Below are 20,008 nucleotides of genomic sequence, written 5' to 3' on the forward strand. Positions count from 1 at the left end.
TCTATTTAATTAATTTCTAAATAAATTTCTACCCATATTTAAAGATTAATTTATAAAATAAAATATAACTTATTTAAATATATATATATATATATATTCTTTTAAAAATTATAATATTATATTTCATCGCTACGTCAACTTTTTATATTATTCTAACAATTTTTTACTTCAAATATAATTTTAAAATGTTTGTAAAAGACCAATGATAATATTACAAAATTTGAAATTACAGACAAAGTTTATAATTCTTTTGATAAGAAAACAGTTACATATATAACACGTACGAACGAGAATGTGAAAGGGGGCGGAAAAAGTTTTTTTCTTTTTTATGTTGGCTAAACGGGGATCAAAATTATATTATTTGTCCCTGACCGGGTCCCTTTCCCTCCATCCCCTTATGTCTTTCCACCTAATATTATTATTTATTTGTTATAGGTCAAAGTAGAGTCAATACAAAAATATTTAACACGAATAAAATAATCACGTTGATATTGTTCCATAAAGTAGCCTAAAAAATATATTATCAGAAAAAGTTGGGTTAATCCTTTTCTTCTTAAAATTAATAAACAAAAAAATTATATTTATATGATAGATTATATTTTAAATCATATAAATTACGAGATAATTCATATAATTTTTTTAAAACTAATATAGTATCTTAAAAACAAATCAAATTTATATATGTTTTTAATTAATTTCACCCCATAAATAACTTACCATATTAGATTTTTGTTAAAAATCTATAAAATTAAATAAATTACATTTATATAAAAATCAAAATAAGGGTATAAAAGTAATTTCATGTCATAGCTTTCTACCAAAGAATTTGTATACTTTAAACGTACGCCGGTAAAGAATAACCTTAGGCACCAAGATAAATTATAGCCACATGTCTACGAGCGAATAATTGCCTCCTTGTCATAAAAGGAATCACGATGAGTCGACCTGAACAATTTTTTACAAGTCCTTGTAAAGTTATTAGACCGTGCATAAGACTGATCGACCGCCTAAAACCTATCGACATGGTTAAGGATGTTAACGACTTTTTTTTGTTTGGGTATTTTTTGAAATAGAATATCGACGGTTTAGGGCATGAAAAGTAACTCAGGTCATAGTTACAGAAAAACTCGAACGACCTTCTACAAAAGGCCTCCTCGTGAATAGGTCGGTCAGTAGAGAATACCTAAGGGCACAAATTAAATTATAGCCACATGTTTGAGCGAACACGTGCCTACTAATCACAATAACTAGACTCGAACAATTATTTACAGATTGTCGCATAGTCTTTACACCGAGCATAAGATTGACGATCGCTGAGAACCCAACGGCATGGTTAAGAAAGTTGACATCATTTTTTTTGTTGGGATAAGTTCAAATATTCAAACTCGAAATGTATTAGTCAAATTAAACGCATAAAGATGAAAATAATAATAGAATTTTTAGGAAATTTCGACCAAATTTCGAATATTGTACCAAACTATATCACTGTAATAATAATAATAATAATAATAATAATAATAATAATAATAATAATAATAAATTTCCTTAAACATTCGATTAATTTCTCAAACACGCATAATCCAGAAACGATTAGGAAGGAAGCTACAGTGGAAGTTCGTGGTTTAATTTCTTTCCTATAAGAAGGAATTAAATCCATGAGTTTCTTCAATCCAATTCATTTTCTGTTTGTTCATCCTTTGATTTCTTCATCAAAATCATTTTGTTGTTGTGTCCATGGCGTTGAGGTGCAGGAAAAGTGATGAGGTAGTTGAAGTTCTTAATCGTGAAGAACGTCTGGTTATGGCTAAAACTCACAAACGGAGGTGGAAGATGGCCTTTGCCGCCATTTATTTCACTAGAGCTCTCATCTCTCTGACGAGGAAGGTCACTGGCAATAAATCCGGCGCTCTTTTGCGGTCGCTTTCGTTTGTTACTCTTGATGTGCAGGTTAATGATGATAGTACGGATTCTGGCGAGCAGCCGTGCATGGCAGGCTTTTTCGGCGTTGATCAGAAAGTTCTTAGTGAGATGGTGAGGGAGAAGGACTGTGAGTGTTTGAATCGATTTGGAGGCGTTGATGGACTGGCCAATCTTCTTAAAACTAATCCACATGACGGAATTTGTGCAACTGAGGATGATCTTAATTACAGAACAAACGCTTTTGGAACAAATACTTACTCGAAGCGCCACGGCAAAAGCTTCTTTAGGTTCGTGATTGAAGCGTTTAACGATACAACAATAATCATTCTATTGATTTGTGCAGTGCTTTCTTTGGGATTTGGTATCAAACAACACGGTTGGGATGATGGATGGTACGACGGTGGCAGCATTGTCATCGCCATAGTTCTGGTGGTCGTCGTTTCCGCCGCGAGCAACTTCAAGCAATCGCGACAGTTCGAGAAGCTTTCAAACGAGAGAGACGATATAAAAATCGAGGTCACCAGAGCCGGTCGACGCAAATCAGTATCGATATTCGAACTCCTTGTCGGAGACATCGTGTATTTGAAGATCGGAGATCAGATTCCCGCGGACGGAGTGTTCCTCGATGGACATTCGCTGAAGATCGACGAATCGAGCATGACTGGAGAGAGCGAACACGCTGAAGTAAATCACGAAATTAATCCGTTTCTGCTATCAGGAACCAAAGTGAACGATGGATTTGGTGTGATGATGGTGACTTCTGTGGGAATGAACACAGCCTGGGGAGAAATGATGAGTTCAATTAGAAGGGAAATTAATGAGGAAACTCCACTGCAAGCTCGTCTGAACAAGATGACCGCCATTATCGGGAAGCTAGGACTGACGGTCGCAGTGGTGGTGCTTCTTGTTCTTCTGGCTCGCTATTTCACTGGTAGCACCGGCGAGTTCAATGGAAGCAAGACGAGGTTCGATGATGTTATGAATGCAGTTCTTGGCATGGTTGCGGCGGCTGTTACAATCGTTGTGGTGGCGATTCCGGAAGGTTTGCCTCTAGCTGTTACTTTAACTTTAGCTTACTCCATGAAAAAGATGATGGCGGATAATGCAATGGTTCGGAAACTCTCTGCTTGTGAGACCATGGGCTCAGCAACCACAATTTGTACTGATAAAACTGGTACCCTTACTTTGAATCAGATGAAAGTTACAGAGTTTTGGATTGGGGAAGATAAAATTATGAACACAGATTATTCCAATTCAAGGATTAGCAGTAAGGTTGTTGAATTACTGCACCAAGCAGTTGGATTGAACACAACTGGTAGTATTCAAACACCAGCTTCTTCATTGCCTCTAGAAATCTTCGGGAGTCCGACCGAGAAAGCGATACTTTCGTGGGCGGTATTCGACCTGGATTTGAACTTGGATGAACTGAAGAAACAACATGAGATGATCCTGGTAGAGACTTTCAGTTCAGAGAAGAAGAGAAGCGGAGTTTTGACACGACGACACGGGACAAGGCTTGTTAATACACACTGGAAAGGAGCAGCAGAGATGATATTGGCTATGTGTTCATATTACTATGAGAAACAAGGAACAGCTAGAGCCATTGATGGTGAAATGAGAAGACAATTGACTGAAATAATCACAGCCATGGCAGAAAAAAGTCTCCGATGCATAGCCTTTGCTCACAAGTCGAATGAAGACGACGATATCCAAGACATTCCTGTGAAACTCGACGAATCGGAGTTGACATTACTGGGAATAGTTGGTTTGAAAGATCCTTGCAGGCCAGGAGTTAGAGAAGCTGTGGAATCATGTAGAGCTGCTGGAGTGAGTATCAAAATGGTGACAGGTGATAATCTGCACACAGCAACAGCCATAGCAATTGAATGTGGAATACTAAATCCCGACGACGACGCTACTAACAGCGAAGTAATTGTCGAGGGCGTAAAATTTAGAAACTACACACCTGAGGAGAGGCTCGAAAAGATTGGGACCATCCGAGTGATGGCTAGATCTTCCCCATTTGACAAGCTTCTAATGGTACAATGCTTGAAGAATCAAGGCCATGTAGTGGCAGTCACCGGGGATGGAACAAATGACGCCCCAGCTCTTCACGAGGCTGACATTGGCCTTTCCATGGGAATTCAAGGAACAGAAGTGGCAAAGGAGAGCTCCGACATCGTCATCTTAGACGATAACTTTACGTCGGTCGTCACCGTCTTGAAATGGGGAAGATGTGTTTACAACAACATTCAAAAGTTCATTCAATTTCAGCTCACTGTGAACATTGCAGCATTAGTCATCAATTTCATCGCCGCTGTCTCGTCCGGTAAAGTCCCGCTAACAGCGGTACAGCTACTATGGGTGAATCTCATCATGGACACCATGGGAGCTTTAGCCTTAGCTACTGAGCTACCCACCAATGATCTCATGATGAAAACGCCGGTCGGTCGATCCGATCCATTAGTAACGAAGATCATGTGGAGGAATCTCATAACTCAGGCTGTGTATCAAGTGGCAGTCTTGCTGGTTTTGGAATTTAAAGGAAGTTCCATCTTCAATGTCAATGAGAAGGTTAAGAGCACACTGATCTTCAACACTTTTGTTCTATGCCAAATCTTCAACGAGTTCAATGCAAGGAAGCTGGAGAAGAAGAACATATTTGAAGGGCTACACAAAAGCAAGCTGTTTTTGGCAATAATTGTGATAACCTTAGCTTTTCAAGTGGTAATGGTTGAGGTTTTGGGAAGGTTTGCCAATACATCGAGGTTGAATTGGGGCCAGTGGGGGGCATGTCTTGGCGTAGCAGCTTTGACTTGGCCAATTGGATGGCTCTCCAAGTTGATACCAGTTTCAGCCCTGCAGTTTCCATGGGGAAGAAACTCAGCACAATAAAGCTTCCATCAACACAATCAGGTCCAGTAAAAATTATGTCAATTTGTTTTCTCTAGTAGAATTAACCCTAACTTAGCAATATCTTTAATCAATATAGCAAAAATGTCATTTGGTTTATGAGTTTATAATTGATAAAAGTTAATAAAACATAGGCTCGACTTCTTAACTTCGAGTTGCACGAGCCTAGCTTAGAAGTCATCCGTCTAGCTACTTCAAAGCAAATGAATATAAGACTATACTTTAAGAACTTATCTAGCCAGTTGAATTATGCCATAAAAATGATCCCATGAATTAGAATCTTTCACCTTAGAGATTTGAATCTTCGCCTAATCTGCCAAAACTCAGAACATCATTGGGAAAAAAACAAGTTTTTATTAATCGAATCTCTATAAAAGAAATCTGATAAGCAAGAGAGGAAAAAGGGTGGATCGAAGAACTGGGTGTGATGAATCTGTGCTCATTTTGATCATGTTGAATGAAAATTAAATTAAAGGAAAATAAAAATAAAATAAAAGAAAATGAAAGAAATGGGGCCGAGGGCTGACCTTTGATGGAGACGAGACCCAGTCCTCTGGTTATTCCGATTTTTCTTTTTTGCTTCAGTGATAGAGAAAGGAACAAAAAATAATGCCTAGAAACCCGTCTTTTTGTTGTTGTCAATTGATTAAACAAATGTACAAACTGTGTCCACACGTGTGATGAGGACTATTCCTATTTTTCAATGCCTACAAACCTAGTCTTTTTCTGTTGTCAATTGATTAAACAAATGTACAAATTGTGTCCACACGTGTGATGAGATTGATGGTCGAGATATTCTTAAATTAGCGTCTAAATTGTTTATTAATAGTTTACGACTTTAATTAATATAATAATAAATTACGATGTATATAAGTTACAAACAATTTTCATAATAATGTAGGATATAGTTGGTAGGGTATTATTATAACTATTTTTTTTTTGGGTTGGACTGGTTGGCCCTGAAACGCCTTGGTAGCACTTTTTTAGTGCTTATTTATGCAGACTTCTGAAACTGGCTGACGGGTTGAGTATCCAAATACCGAAGTGAAACTGGGAAATCAAGGAATCGAGGTAAGTCCCCATTTAAATTTTCCCGTTTCCATTATAAATTTTGTCGTAGAAACTGTTTTTGATCGGTGGAAATGGAAGCATTATCCTTCAAAATCTCTCCTCATAGTCCCGTACGTTGACTTCAAGAATAAACAGTCTGCTAATCTTATCAACTGCTAGGTTTTTCTTACTCAGATCTTGAAAATGGTTGAGAGAATTTAGTAATTGGAAGGGAAACAAAAATCCCTTCTAGTGGGGTTAACACATTTCGCTGCTTCATTGAGACCGTTTGATAACCCTTTAGTACGTACTAAATACTAAAAATCCCTTCTATATGTTCCGATTTGAAGTGAAAGACTGTGATGCCAATGATGAATAAATATATATTATACTTTCAATTTGAAGTGTAGACTGTGATGTAAGCAATGATGAATGTCATTTTGTTGATTCCCCACGTGATATTCCCTCTACTCTTGGTCCTATATATTGAGGATTGGTTCAACAGACTACTAAAAGAATTCACTAACTTTCTGCTCACAAGATTTAGAGCGAAAATAATGGCAGAGGGGCAAGGAGTTCAGATTCCCAGAGTGCAACTTGGAAGCCAGGGACTTGAGGTAAAACTCATATGCTTTTAGCTGAATGTGAGATCACATGTCGGTTGAAGAGGGGAATGAAGTATTCTTTATAAGGGTGTAGAAACCTCTTCCTAGATTTTAAAACCTTGATGGGAAGTCCGAAAGGGAAAGCCCAAAAAGGACAATATTTGCTAGCGGTGGGCTTGGGCTTGGGCTGTTACAAATGGTATCAGAGCCAGACACCGGGCGGTGTGCCAGCGAGAACGCTGGACTCCCTAGAGCGTAGATTGTGAGATCCCACATCGATTGGAGAAGGGAACGAAGTATTGCTTATAAGGGTGTGGAAACCCCGCCCTAGTAGACACGTTTTAAAATCTTGAGGGGAAGCCCAGGAAAAATTTAAATAGAACAATATCTGCTAGAAGTAGTAGACCCATGGTGGGTCAGCAAACCGGGCCTACGGTTCTAATGATTCTGTAGATACAGAAAGAGCTTCACTAATTGCTCGGTTTTCTATTTCTTTTTTCAGAAAATTGATATTAAAACGTTAACTTTAGGCTTTGTGAATTAAGGACTCATATGATTCTCCTTCCTCGACTTTGGTTCTCTCTCTTGGTTTTCAATAACACAGAAACTTGCTTGGTCAGGTTTTCCTTTTATTTGAATTCGTAGAGTAGGCAGAGACCTAACTATACGATCGGAGTTTAGACACGTAAACCATGGGTCCCCCGAATATCCATCATCAACCAACCCCCTTTCCTGGCTAAGAAGTAGAGAAGGACCTAAGAACTAAATAAACAAAGCCGTAAAAGTTTCGTGACTAAATTTATAAATTTACGGAAGTTATAGCACAAGAACAAAGATGGGAAATCTTTCATAAACGTATTATTTTGAGCTATCTTCTACCTGCTGCATACAAATTCCCATACAGATACTTTCTTTTCTTTTCGGGACTTGTTCTTGTCTTTTTTTGGTACTAGGCACAACCAAGATAAAAAATTTGGAGCAGAACATCGGTTCCTTGACAGTGAAGCTCGACAGAGACGACCTGAACGAGATTTCCGAGGCAGTACCCGAAAGCGAGGTAGCTGGAAATGGAAATTATGATAGCTTGATGTATGCAACATGGAAATATGCTAACACACCTCCAAAAATGAATGACATCTGAACATGAGACATTCAAAGGTTTGCATACACCTTAATGATGGTTCTACAAGATTTGGACAATAGGAGTTCAACTTATTTTACCATCATTTTCAATAAATGTATGAAGAGTTCTATAAATGATGTTGTTTATCAGGGATAGATGTACTGTGAACATTGATAACAGGTTACCAAGTAATGTTTTGAGATAGCTCCCAAGATCTTCGGTTCATGCTTGTAGGTAGAAAACTTGAAAGGGCTTCACTTAAGGGGTTACCAAGTAATCGGTTCACCCATGTGGTTGCCGAGTAATATTTTGAGATAGCTCTCAAGACCTTCGGTTCATGCTTGTAGGTAGAAAGCTTGAAGGAGCTTCACTTAAGAGGTTACTGAGTAATCGGTTCACCCAAGAGGTTACCGAGTAATGTTTTGAGATAGCTCCCAAGATTAGTTCACACTCGTAGGTAGAAAACTTGAAAGGGTTTCACTTAAGGGGTTACTGAGTAATTGGTTCACCCAAGAAGTTACTGAGTAATGTTTTGAGATAGCTCCCAAGATCTTCAGTTCACACTCGTAGGTAGAAAACTTGAAAGGGTTTCACTTAAGAGGTTACCGAGTCATTGGTTCACCCAAGAGGTTACCGAGTAATGTTTCAAGATAGCTCCCAAGATTTTCAGTTTGCTCTTGTAGGTAGAAAACTTGAAAGGGCTTCACTTAAGGGGTTACCCAGTAATCGGTTCACCCATAAGGTTGCCGAGTAATATTTTGAGATAGCTCCCAAGATCTTCGGTTCACGCTCGTAGGTATAAAACTTGAAAGGGCTTCTCTTAAGGGGTTACCGAGTAATTGGTTCACCTAAGAGGAACCGAGTAATGTTTTGAGATAGCTCCCAAGATCTTCAATTCACACTCATAGGTAGAAAACTTGAAAGGGGTTCGCTTAAGGGGTTATCGTGTAATCAGTTCACCCAAGAGGTTACCGAGTAATTGGTATACTCATAGGCTAACACCAAAGTTTGAAATCAAGTAAAAATTATGTCATTTTGTTTTGTCCAGTAGAATTAACATAACTTAGCAATATCTTTAATCAATATAGCAAAAATGTCATTTGGTTTATGAGTTTAATTGGTAAAAATTAATATAGCTCGTGTTTATATAGCTTGGATTTAGGCAACTTAGAGTTAACAACCCTAACTAAATCATAGGCCGACTTCTTACTTTGAGTTGCACAAGCCTAGCTTAGAAGTCATCCGTCTAGCTACTTCAAAGCAAATGAATATAAGACTGCACTTTAAGGGACTTATCTAGTCGAGAATATATGTCTTGACCAGTTGATCTAAACTTTAAAGACCCACGAATTAACTCGAGAATAGCTCGATTGAAAAAGTAATATATGTATTTCGACTTAGAGATTTGAATCTTCGCCTAATCTGCCAAAACTCAAAACATTATTGGGAAACAAACTAAGTTTTGATTAATCGAATCTCTATAAAGGAAATCTGATAAGCAAGAGAGGAAAAAGGGTGGATCGAAGAACTGGGTGTGATGAATCTGTGCTCATTTTGATCATATTGAATGAAAATAAAATTAAAGAAAATAAAAGAAATGGGGCCGAGGGCTGACCTTTGATGGAGACGAGACACAGTCCTCTGGTTATTCCGATTTTTCTTTTTTGCTTCAGTGATAGAGAAAGGAACAAAAAATAATGCCTAGAAACCTGTCTTTTTTTAGTTGTCAGTCGATTAAACAAATGTACAAATTGTGTCCACACGTGTGATGAGATTGATGGTCGAGATATTCTTAAATTAGTGTCTAAATTGTTTATTAATAGCTTACAAGTTTAATTAATATAATGATAAGTTACAATGTATCATTAATATAAAAAAATTTCTTAATTTTTGGGACAGGTTGGCAGCATTTTTTAGTGCGCAGACTTCTGAAACTGGCTGATGGGTTGAGTATCCAAATACCGAAGTGAAACTGGGAAATCAAGGAATCAAGGTAAGTCCCCATTTTAATTTTCCCGTTTCCATTACAAATTTTGTCGTAGAAACTGTTCTTGATCGGTGGAAATGGAAGCATTTTAGTCCCTTAGGTTGACTTCTACAGCTAAACAGTCTGTGCTAATCTTATCAACTGCTAGGTTTTTGCTTACTCAGATCTTGAAAATGGTTGAGAGAATTTAGTAATTGGAAGGAAAACAAAAATCCCTTCTAGTGGGGTTAACCCTTTAGTACCTACTAAATATTATATATGTTCCAATTTGAAGTGAAAGACTGTGATGTAAGCAATGATGAATAAGATGTCCAATAAATATATATATATATAAGATCCCACGTTGGTTGGGAGGAAAATGAAACCTTTTCCTACTAGACGCATTTTAAAAACTTTAATGGAAAGCCCGGAAGGGAAAGTCCAAAGAGGACAATATTTGTTAGCAGTGGACCTGGGGCGTTACAAATGGTATTAGAGCCAGACACTGGATGATGTGCCAGCAAGGATGCTGAGACCCCGAAGGGGGTGGATTTGGTGGGGTCCACATCGATTGGATGTGCCAGCAGGAAGGCTGAGCCCTGAAAGAGGTGGACATCAGGCAATGTGCTAGTAAGGATGATGGCCCTGAAGGAGGGTGGATTGTAAGATCCCACATCGGTTGGTGAGGAGAACGAAACACCTTTTATAAGGGTGTGAGAACCTTTCCCTAGTAGACACGTTTTAAAAACTTTGAGGGGAAGTCCGAAAGGGAAAGCCCAACAACATTTGCTAGCAATGGATCTGGGCCGTTACAATATAATATTATATTTTTAATTTGAAGTGATAAGACTGTGATGTAAGCAATGATGAATGTCATTTTGTTGATTCCCCACGTGATATTCCCTCTACATTTTGGTCCTAAATATATATATATATATTTGAGGATTGGTTCATCAGACTACTAAAAGAATTCACTAACTTTCTGCTCACAAGAGTTAGAGTGACAAGAATGGCAGAGGGGCAAGGAGTTCAGATTCCCAGAGTGCAACTTGGAAGTCAGGGACTTGAGGTAAAAGTCATTGAATGTTCATTCTCAAGTTTAATGAGAAAAGTTCATGAACAAAAGCTTTATTTTCTCATATTTTTATGAACTTCAGGTCTCAAAATTGGGATTTGGATGTATGGGCTTGACTGGAATCTACAATTCTTCTCTATCTGATGAAGAAGGCATCTCAATACTAAAGGAAGCTTTCAATAAGGGAATCACTTTTTTCGATACAGCCGATGCATATGGACCCCATTCTAACGAAACCCTGATCGGAAAGGTACTCAGCTCTGCTTTTGAATGATGGTTCCACAGCCAATATAAGCACATAATAAACAGGTCTTTCTCTTCACTATTTCCCCCTTTCCAGGCCTTGAAACAGTTACCAAGAGAAAAAGTTCAGATAGCCACAAAGTTTGGGGTTACAAGGGTTGGACATTCTATGACAGTGAAGGGAACCCCAGAGTATGTGCGGGCATGTTGTGAGGCTAGCTTGAAACGCCTTGACATAGACTACATTGATCTCTATTATCAACATCGTACTGATACATCTACACCTATAGAAGAAACTGTAAATAGCCCTTGCTCATTTCCCCACTTTGTTGTTATGTAGATTGGTTTTGAGATATATGTTCTTGATTTGTAGATGGGTGAGCTGAAAAAACTGGTGCAAGAGGGAAAGATTAAGTATATAGGTTTATCTGAAGCCAATCCACAGACAATAAGGAGAGCACATGCAGTTCATCCTATTACGGCTCTACAAATGGAGTGGTCGATCTGGACACGTGACATTGAGGACGAGATTGTTCCTCTCTGCAGGTATATGATAGACCCTTAATGTATTGAAATATAATGGATAATTGAACTGTAAGATAAACCAAGTGTTTTGAGGTACTTGAACCCTCCCTTGAACCAACTGAATCAATGCTTATGTAATAGCCCAAGCTCACTGCGAGTAGATATTGTTTTTTTTGGACTTTTTCTTTCGAGCTTTCTCTCAAGATTTTAAAATGCGTCTGCTAGGAAGAGGTTTCCACACCCTTATAAAGAGTGTTTTGCTCACCTCTCCAACTGATGTGGGATCTCACAATCCACCTCCCCTGAGCGTCCTTGCTGACACTCGTCCCCTTCTCCAATCGATGTGGGACTCTCTAATTCACCCCTCTTTGGGCCTAGCATCCTTGTTGGCACCCTGCCTCATGTCCACCCCCTTCAGGGCTCAACTTCCTCGCTGACACTTCGCCTGGTGTCTGGCTCTGATACCATTTGTAACAGCTCAAGTCCACCGCCAGTAGATATTGTCCTCTTTGAGCATTCCCTTTCGGTCTTCCCCTCAAGGTTTTTAAAACGTGTCTACTAGTGTGAGGTTTCCAAACTTTTATAAAGAGTATTTTGTTCCCCTCCAACAACGTGGAATCTCACAATTTGACTTTTGGTTTTTAGTTTTTGAAAATTATGCTTACAAATACTATTTCTACGTCCTATCTATGAGTTTGTTTGTTTTTCTATCTACTTTTTACCTATGTTATCAAAATCCAAGCTAAGTTTGAAGATTAAAAACGAAGAATTTTGATGAGAAACAAGTTTAAATTTCAAAAATAAAGAACAAAAGCGAAAAAATCAAATAGTTATCGAATAAGACCTAAATGATTAGCTTTTGCCAACAGCTTGTTTTTCTCCTTTTTATGCTGCTGTCATATTTTTTCTTTGCTAAATAAGAGGACATTGCCATGTGATTGTTTTGTAGAGATCTAGGGATAGGTATTGTTCCTTACAGCCCTCTCGGTCGAGGCTTCTTTGCCGGTAAAGCCGTTGTGGAAAGTTTGCCTACTGAGAGCCAATTGGTATCTATTTTGCACTATTTCTGTCTCAGTTAGAGTTTAATAATGCTTTGATTAGGACATTTCTTTTTTTTTTTTTGAGACGATGGTGTCTGAAGTAAATTTCAAAACTAGTGTCTAATCTCTTCTTTTCTTAGAGCTTACATCCTCGATTCATCGAAGAAAACTTGGAGAAGAACAAGTGCTTTTACACACGAATAGAGAAGCTTGCTGAAAAGCACCATTGCTCTCCTGCTCAACTTTCTCTTGCATGGGTTCTTCAACAAGGAGATGACGTTGTTCCAATTCCAGGTGATCCTCATACTGATAACCATCTTCTACTAACTTAGTCTCATTCCTATCTAAATATTAGTTGATTTGCTTAGAAATGGTAGATATGTGGTGGGTCAACAGGCCGGACCTACAGTTCTAATGATTCCGTAGATACAGAAAGAGCTTCACTGGTTGCTCGGCTTTCTATTTCATTTTTCAGAAAATCGATATTAAAACGTCAACTTTAGGCTTTGTGAATTAAGGAGGACTCGTATGATTCTCCTTCCTTGACTTCGGTTCTCTCTCCTAGTTTTCAATAACATAGAAACTTGCTTAGTCAGGTCTTCCTTCCTTTTATGTGAATTTGTAGCTTTTATGTGAATTTATAGAGTAGGCAAAGACCCAACAATACGATCGGAGTTTAAACACGTAAACCATGACTAAGAAATAGAGAAGGGCCTAAGAACTAAATAAACAAAACCGCAAAAGTTTCCTGACTAAATTTATAATTTTACTGACCAGAACAAAGATGAAAAATCTTTCATAAACCTATCACTTTCCCGTACAGATACTTTCTTTTCGTTTCAGGACTTGTTCTCGTCTTTTTTGTTACTAGGCACAACCAAGATAAAGAATTTGGAGCACAACATTGGTTCCTTGACGGTGAAGCTCGACAAAGACGACCTGAATGAGATTTCCGAGGCAGTACCCGAAAGCGAGGTAGCTGGAAATAGAAGTTATGATAGCATGATTCATGCAACATGGAAATATGCTAACTCACCTCCACTAGTGAATGACATCTGAACCTGAGACATTCAAAGGTTTGCATACACCTTAATGATGGTTCTACAAGATTTGGACAATAGGAATTCAACTTATTTTTCCATCGTCTTCAATAAATGTATGAATGCGTTCTATAAATGATGTTGTTTATCAGGGAGGGATAGATGTACTGTGAACATTGGTAACAGGTTACCGAGTAATGTTTTGAGATAGCTCTCAAGATCTTCGGTTCATGCTCGTAGGTAGAAAACTTGAAAGGGCTTCACTTGAGGGGTTACCAAGTAATCGGTTCACCAAAGTGATTACTAAGTAATGTTTTGAGATAGCTCCCAAGATATTTGGTTCACGTTCGTAGGTAGAAACCTTGAAAGGACTTCACTTAAGGGGTTACCGAGTAATAGTAATCACTTCACCCAATAGGTTACCGAGTAATTGTTTTGAGACAGCTCCCAAGATCTTCTGTTCAAAAAATCACTCAGAATATGTTTAATAATATATTTAAAAGATAATATAATTATAATATGTAATGGTACGTCTGATTTAATTTTGACGAAAATGAAATGAGTTTATAGCATAAAATAATGTTTATATATTTTTAAAAAATATTCTTTTAGTGTAATTATATATTTGATGGATACATATTTTCATAAATTTCTACTATTTAAATTACATCATTTTAAAATATTTTTTCAAAAATAAATTTGTAAAATACATAATCTCCAAAATAGGGCGTTTGAGGCTACTAATTTCAATGTTGCCATTCATTCCTTATTTTAAATTAAGATTTCTTTATAAATTATAATAAACAAAATCTACATACATATATATATATATATATATATATATATAAATTTATCAAAGTTGAAGGTCACGAGCGCAACTCTAACAATTAAGACACGTTTTTTTTCTTTATTTTTAAAATTAGAGTTTCTGTAATAGCCCAAACTCACCACTAACCAATATTGTTCGCTTTGACTCGTTCTGTATCGCCGTCAGTCTCACAGTTCGTTCCCCTCTCTAATCGATGTGAGATCTTACAATTCACCCCCTTGGGAGAGTGCCCAGACTCTAATATCATTTGTAATAGTCCAAGTCACTGCTAATAGATATTGTTTGCTCTGACCCGTTACGTATAACTGTCGGCTCAAAATTTTAAAACGAGTCTGTTAGGAGAGGTTTCCATACTCTTATAAAAAATTTACAATCCACCCCCTTGGGAGAGTGCCCAGACTCTAATATCATTTGTAACAGTTCCAAGCCACTACTAATAGATATTGTTTGCTCTAACCCGTTACGTATCACTGTCGGCTCACTATTGGCTCACTATTTTAAAACGAGTTTGTTAGAGAAAGGTTTCCACACTCTTATAAAAAAAAATATTTATTCTCTCATAATACAAATTAATACTTAAATTTTTTGAAACGGAAGTTTGCATTTAAATTGATATTGTTTATTATGATTATTATTATTATTATAGTATTGAAAATATAATTTTGAGGGAATTACGGTTTTGCCAACTGTTTATTTATTTAAGCCATTAAAGAATCCCGCCGAGGTTATTTCTGTTTCCGTCGGTTACAGCTTACGGCGAGGGAAACCCGGGAAGGAAGGTATCAAAACCAAAGTCATTTGTGTTTTCACTGTTGTTTCTGAAGTGAAGAGATTCGATGAAAACGATGCGATTCATGACTGTATATACTGGAGAAGTTTCAGTTGTTGTGATCGACTAGTGAAGAAGACAGCGTATCAGAAGGAGGAAAATCAACTTAGCGTGGAAAGAACTCTTACGGAGTTGCTGGAATCCGATCAGAAGGTTTGTTGTTTAGTAATTCGATCAATTTTTGTGTGAAGATGATTCAGTGATTCAGTTCAGCGTTATTGATCTTCGTTTTTCGTGTTGGAGAATGTTTGCTGTTATTTTCTGATTTTGGGACTGAATTTAGGAGGAGGAGATAGCGTCTGTGTCGAAGAAGCTAGTTATGGATGATAGTGCGGAGAAGTTTGTGAGGAGGATAAACGGCTATATTGATCAAGTTCGCTTGGTATTTGCTTTCTTTTTTTCTTTTCTTTTTCCGTTTAAGCTGTGTTTTTAATTTGATTTTCCTTTGTACGTTTGGCATGAGAAACAATCGACATTGAGGATTTTTGTGGTTAAGTTGATAACTGATGATGTTTGTGAATAATTATGTGTAGGTTTATCCATTTTTTGTATTGTCCGTGCCAGAATTGTTTGCTCTTTACACTTTTGACCACCTGAATATTTGTTGCAGTATGAGGATCCAATAAGGCAAGAGTCTGCAAGGAAAACTGTTCCTGTGGAAGAGCTTCAAGAGAAAGCACTTGTCTCCCTGGCCAAGGTATCACTTAATTTGATGCCATTTCTTTTGCTTGTTTGTTTGTTTAATTCTTTTTTCTTGATATGTCGTACGATTTTACGGGCAATTTGTTGAAACCATTCTCCCTGCTTACTAGTAAACCGCTCCATTATGATTATGAATATAGTAATGCCTATGATTGGAGACAAGGGAGTGGATGCTTGTCGTGTCCCAGCCAAATCTATCTGTTCCAAACTTATTGGCACAATTTTATTCTTTTTATTCTGAATTTCAGTATCTTGGATATCTTAACTTAGTCAGTTGCATATGGTAAGACATAGATACCAAAATATTCTGGCATTTTATTGTTAAAGCATTCTAATTGCATATATATTTTTTTAATTAAATCTAATTGATTTTTGTGGCTTTGCAACTTTCCACGGACTCTGTTGCAATTCTTATTGTTTTTAATTAATGACTTTATTTTTCAAAGTTTGGTTGCCCTAGCTTAATAGGTTTAGGCATCTTCATATGAAAAAGCTTGTGAATGCTTGACAATTAGTCATTTTGGTGAGCCTGTTGTAGGAGGGAAAGTACGAACCATCCAAATTGGAACAAGACCATGCCTTTTTGTTGCAGCTTCTTTTCTGGTTTAAACAATTATTCAGGTACTTGCTTTGGACGACTGTATTGGATGGATTATTAAACTGCAATTACTTTGAGAGTCAAGTTGTAATCCTTGGTCAATATGCTTCTATGGTTCTTTATGGATGTAACCGGAATCATGTGATGCACTAACATCATTGGTTTATGAAACTTCTGATTTAATTTATTACTTTTAAAGGTGGGTTAATGCACCTTCTTGTGAACATTGTGGAGATGCAACAACATTTCAAGATATGGGCGATCCACTTCCTTCAGAACTTCAGTTTGGCGCTAACCGAGTTGAAGTATATGGGTATGTGGAATGCTTTTGGTTAGGCTTATGCTTCTGGATTCATCATTCTATATTGCTAGATTTCTTCTCTGTTTTATTACACAGTTATGATTATGTAAACTATATTCTTTGCCAACCTATGAAGAAAACTGGGCCTAATGAATTGTTTTCTTTTTTCCTGCTACTTAACAATTTCTCTGCCCCTATGCCCATGATCTTATTGAGTGGTGTGCTAATTAACATCATGTTAATCTTTGATGATGACTAATAATTTTTCACATTAAAATAAATAGTCATGAAGATGAATATGCTGTATTTTATTTTCATATCCTTCTTTAAATAGGTTAGTACTGCAGGTTGCAATTATCCTGCTTATGCTACTTTTGGGTTAAAAGTTCAATAACTAATTGATTAACTAAGGCTGTTTACAAGCGTTAATATACTTGGTCTCTATATTTCTTGTTCATTTCAAATTTTCTTACAGTCTTCAAGGATAACTTTTCTTCTCATCTTTTGTGGCTCTGTGCGATTCACGGCCTCCTCTTGGAGTGCAGTTTCCAATTGTTTTTCTGTAACAACACATTTTTTATAAATGTTGGTTGAAAGGAATTTTTGTATTAGTTGGTTGTGTCAGGGGGTTCTCTACTGGCGATCCTAGGTGTTCTTTTCCATGTATTATATAAATCCTATCCATTTATCGAGAGGTGGAGACCTATAGATTCCAATCTTTTGGTGAGCCACTCTCCAAGAGCTCCCAACAATAGAAGCTTCTCTGTTTTTACCTTTTCCTTGCAAATCTTTTTACCTTGCATGAGAACTTTTCTCATTCAAGCTCTCTCCAACGAGTTTCATTAAGCCTTACTTAGGGGTTGTGCCTTGCAAGTCTATTAAGAGCGAGTTGATCTTTTAGAATAATTAAAAATGCTTTAACTAATGAAAATCACTTTTTGCTTGTACATTGCCAACAGTGCATTCGAAAATTCTAACATTTAAATTGCTTATAGGTTCAACATTTAACTAGTGTTGTTTCCAAAAGTGTTATACTACAAGTACTCTTAATAGTTATCCCAAACTCACTCTAATTGTCACGTTGGCAATATCTTCAAGAGCCACTCCGGTGGTAGGGAGCTTTATTATCTATTCTATTATAGCCAAGATGAAACCAGGATAATTTCCCTTCACTTTGACCCATGCCTTTTTGGATAAAGTTTATTTACACAAACTAAGCATTTTTTACGATTTTGAAGGTTTAGGTTTTGCCTGGCTCCCATTATCAAGAAAATTTTCCTACTTTTTCCATCTCTTCGAGTAGTGGTCATCTTCAAATCATCTTTTCTGCATTATTATCAATCGTCATTTATGATCGTCTCTTTTTTATTTCAGTTCTTCCCAATCCACATCAAATAGTTGTCACTGATATGTTTCCAAAAAGATCTGATTGTCAGGAAGGAAGTTTTCTAAAACATTCACAAAGCAAAATAGTCCTTAGAAAGGGTATGTTATTACTCTTGTCACCCATAGACAACCAAAACAAAATTAAAGAAGCACCATGTCAATCTTCCACAGTGAACAAACCTAACTAAAAGAAAAGAAACACCTAATGGCTACCAGAACAATGCAGGAATGATAAGAAGGAACTTGTACAGAATTATATGCTGAGCTAAACAAGCAAATATATTATGTGCTTGTGTTCTCACTCTCTAAATTAAAGGTCACTTTGTTAATGTTATCTTTTTTGAATGGCCTTTATATATAATATGGAAGAAACGACTGGCTGAATTGAGGACCATTTCCAATTTTGTTCAACTTTTTGATAGTGGTAAATAATAGGCATAGAGGTTCAGTTTCAGTTTCAGGCTTTAGGTGAGTTGGTGAATGATAGAATTACCTCACGTATTTGATGTTCTTTTTTCCTTGTTCCCTTCTCGTCTAATCTTCATTTTTTGTCTACTCTCTCTTTTCTTTCTCCTTTTTACACCTCCAGCTGTAACTCATGCCAAATGGTTACACGTTTCCCACGCTTCAATGATCCAATAAAGGTATTCAACTTTATTTATCCCATCAAGAAGTCCCTATATAATTATATATGTTTTAGTTTCACTCTCTCTTGCATGCAGCTTATTGAAACAAGGAGGGGACGCTGTGGAGAATGGGCCAATTGCTTTACGTTCTACTGTCGTGTTTTTGGCTATGAATCTCGATTTGTGAGTGGTCTCATGATTTATTCCTTTTCTTGTTAAATGATGTTGAGAAGGCTTCTATTGTTTTGATTAATTGAAGTCTGGCAATGACGAACTTCTATGCTTCAAATAAATAAGAATCGAATGCTAAATAACTGATGTTTTTCCAACTAGGTAAGAATCCTTATGCTGGTGCCCGAAGAATCTTGAAGTTTTAACTGTTTTCTATTAAGCTCCTCCACTATAATAATTCAATCTTGGTTAGAATCATTACTATATTAAAAGATAGGGGGTTGGAGAATCATTTTTGGACAATGTTATCTCAACTTCTCAATTGATAGTTTCAATAATGTGATTAATGTAATTTTTCAAATTTAGTTAATTAATTATAAATTTATGTTGTTGTAAAAAATCTATTAAATTAGTGAGAAGTTAACCTTCACACATGCAAGTTGTGAGAAGAATTAACTATTTTGCTAAAAACAAACAAATTGATAATTTTTTTTTTTACTAAATTAGTGAAAAGTTACCAAGTATGACTACTGTCTTTAGGAGTATAGAAGGAACCCTTGTACAATTAGAAAATCCAAACTCTAAAAAGGTTACAGACGTCTCTAGTAGAAGTTACAACATAAGGAAAATTACAAAAATGATCTCCAACTATGCAAGATATTCTATAAAATAAAAGTTGCAAATAGTTGATGAAGAACATCAAGAGAGTGTCTTATGTTTAGCTAATCAACTCTCTCATCCCACTGTTTATCAGATGCCTTCAATTTCTTTCAAACCATATTTCTTGAAACATTTCTGTTCACCCCACAAAGAAGTTGAGTATTGTGCTTGACATCACTATCCATCACCCAAGCATAATGAATTATCCAGTATTTTAATTTACTTCTTTTAAGAAGAAACTGTAATATGATATAAATTTGGCTCTTGTGTACTAATTTTTGTTCCATCTCCAGATTCTTGATCTTACAGATCACGTTTGGACTGAATGCTTCTCTCATCTTTTAGGGAGGTTAGTTTAATTTATAGATCTACTGTTCTTAAAAAAAAAAAAAAAAAAAAAAAAAAA

At 36.6% G+C, this 20,008-nt stretch overlaps 3 protein-coding genes across 6 annotated transcripts in view; all 3 read left to right on the forward strand.

Moving 5' to 3' along the window:
• Positions 1–1,634: 1,634 nt before the first annotated feature.
• Positions 1,635–5,904, forward strand: LOC111443998 (putative calcium-transporting ATPase 13, plasma membrane-type). Its single transcript, XM_023081890.1, has 2 exons — positions 1,635–4,836; positions 5,821–5,904. The coding sequence occupies exon 1, from the start codon at positions 1,735–1,737 to the stop codon at positions 4,813–4,815; it is 3,081 nt and encodes a 1,026-aa protein (XP_022937658.1). The 5' UTR covers positions 1,635–1,734; the 3' UTR covers positions 4,816–4,836; positions 5,821–5,904.
• LOC111444009 (probable aldo-keto reductase 1) lies at positions 5,450–13,698 on the forward strand. Of its 4 annotated transcripts, none has more exons than XM_023081907.1 (8): positions 5,450–5,904; positions 6,425–6,500; positions 10,735–10,902; positions 10,993–11,193; positions 11,269–11,441; positions 12,370–12,466; positions 12,601–12,754; positions 13,332–13,698. In XM_023081907.1, exons 2-8 carry the CDS (start codon positions 6,441–6,443, stop codon positions 13,517–13,519), a joined length of 1,041 nt encoding a protein of 346 aa, XP_022937675.1. In that variant the 5' UTR covers positions 5,450–5,904; positions 6,425–6,440; the 3' UTR covers positions 13,520–13,698. The 4 variants fall into 4 exon arrangements, with proteins under 4 accessions (XP_022937675.1, XP_022937677.1, XP_022937674.1 ...); XM_023081906.1 differs by lacking the exons at positions 5,450–5,904; positions 6,425–6,500 and adding exons at positions 9,516–9,604; positions 10,571–10,646; XM_023081909.1 differs by lacking the exon at positions 6,425–6,500 and having other exon boundaries at positions 5,836–5,904.
• Positions 13,699–15,040: 1,342 nt separating this feature from the next.
• The window catches only part of LOC111444002 (peptide-N(4)-(N-acetyl-beta-glucosaminyl)asparagine amidase), an 8,503-nt gene continuing 3,535 nt past the window's right edge, over positions 15,041–20,008 (forward strand). The window contains exons 1-8 of the mRNA XM_023081898.1: positions 15,041–15,311; positions 15,442–15,540; positions 15,769–15,855; positions 16,399–16,481; positions 16,658–16,771; positions 18,735–18,789; positions 18,868–18,954; positions 19,896–19,951. Of these exons, the coding sequence (XP_022937666.1) occupies positions 15,478–15,540; positions 15,769–15,855; positions 16,399–16,481; positions 16,658–16,771; positions 18,735–18,789; positions 18,868–18,954; positions 19,896–19,951 (545 nt within the window). The 5' untranslated portion in view covers positions 15,041–15,311; positions 15,442–15,477. The remainder of the gene's footprint in view (positions 15,312–15,441; positions 15,541–15,768; positions 15,856–16,398; positions 16,482–16,657; positions 16,772–18,734; positions 18,790–18,867; positions 18,955–19,895; positions 19,952–20,008) is intronic.

The sequence above is a fragment of the Cucurbita moschata genome, unplaced genomic scaffold (genome assembly GCF_002738365.1).
Source record: "Cucurbita moschata cultivar Rifu unplaced genomic scaffold, Cmos_1.0 Cmo_Scf00006, whole genome shotgun sequence".
Lineage (NCBI taxonomy): Eukaryota > Viridiplantae > Streptophyta > Magnoliopsida > Cucurbitales > Cucurbitaceae > Cucurbita > Cucurbita moschata.

Excerpts from the sequence above, each read along its gene's own strand:
- LOC111444009 (XM_023081907.1), top strand. The coding sequence starts at position 6,441 with ATGGCAGAGGGGCAAGGAGTTCAGATTCCCAGAGTGCAACTTGGAAGC. Across the intron at positions 6,501-10,734 it reads TTGGAAGCCAGGGACTTGAG|GTCTCAAAATTGGGATTTGG; the intron begins GTAAAACTCATA and ends TATGAACTTCAG. Across the intron at positions 12,755-13,331 it reads TGACGTTGTTCCAATTCCAG|GCACAACCAAGATAAAGAAT; the intron begins GTGATCCTCATA and ends TTTTGTTACTAG.
- LOC111443998 (XM_023081890.1), top strand. The coding sequence starts at position 1,735 with ATGGCGTTGAGGTGCAGGAAAAGTGATGAGGTAGTTGAAGTTCTTAAT.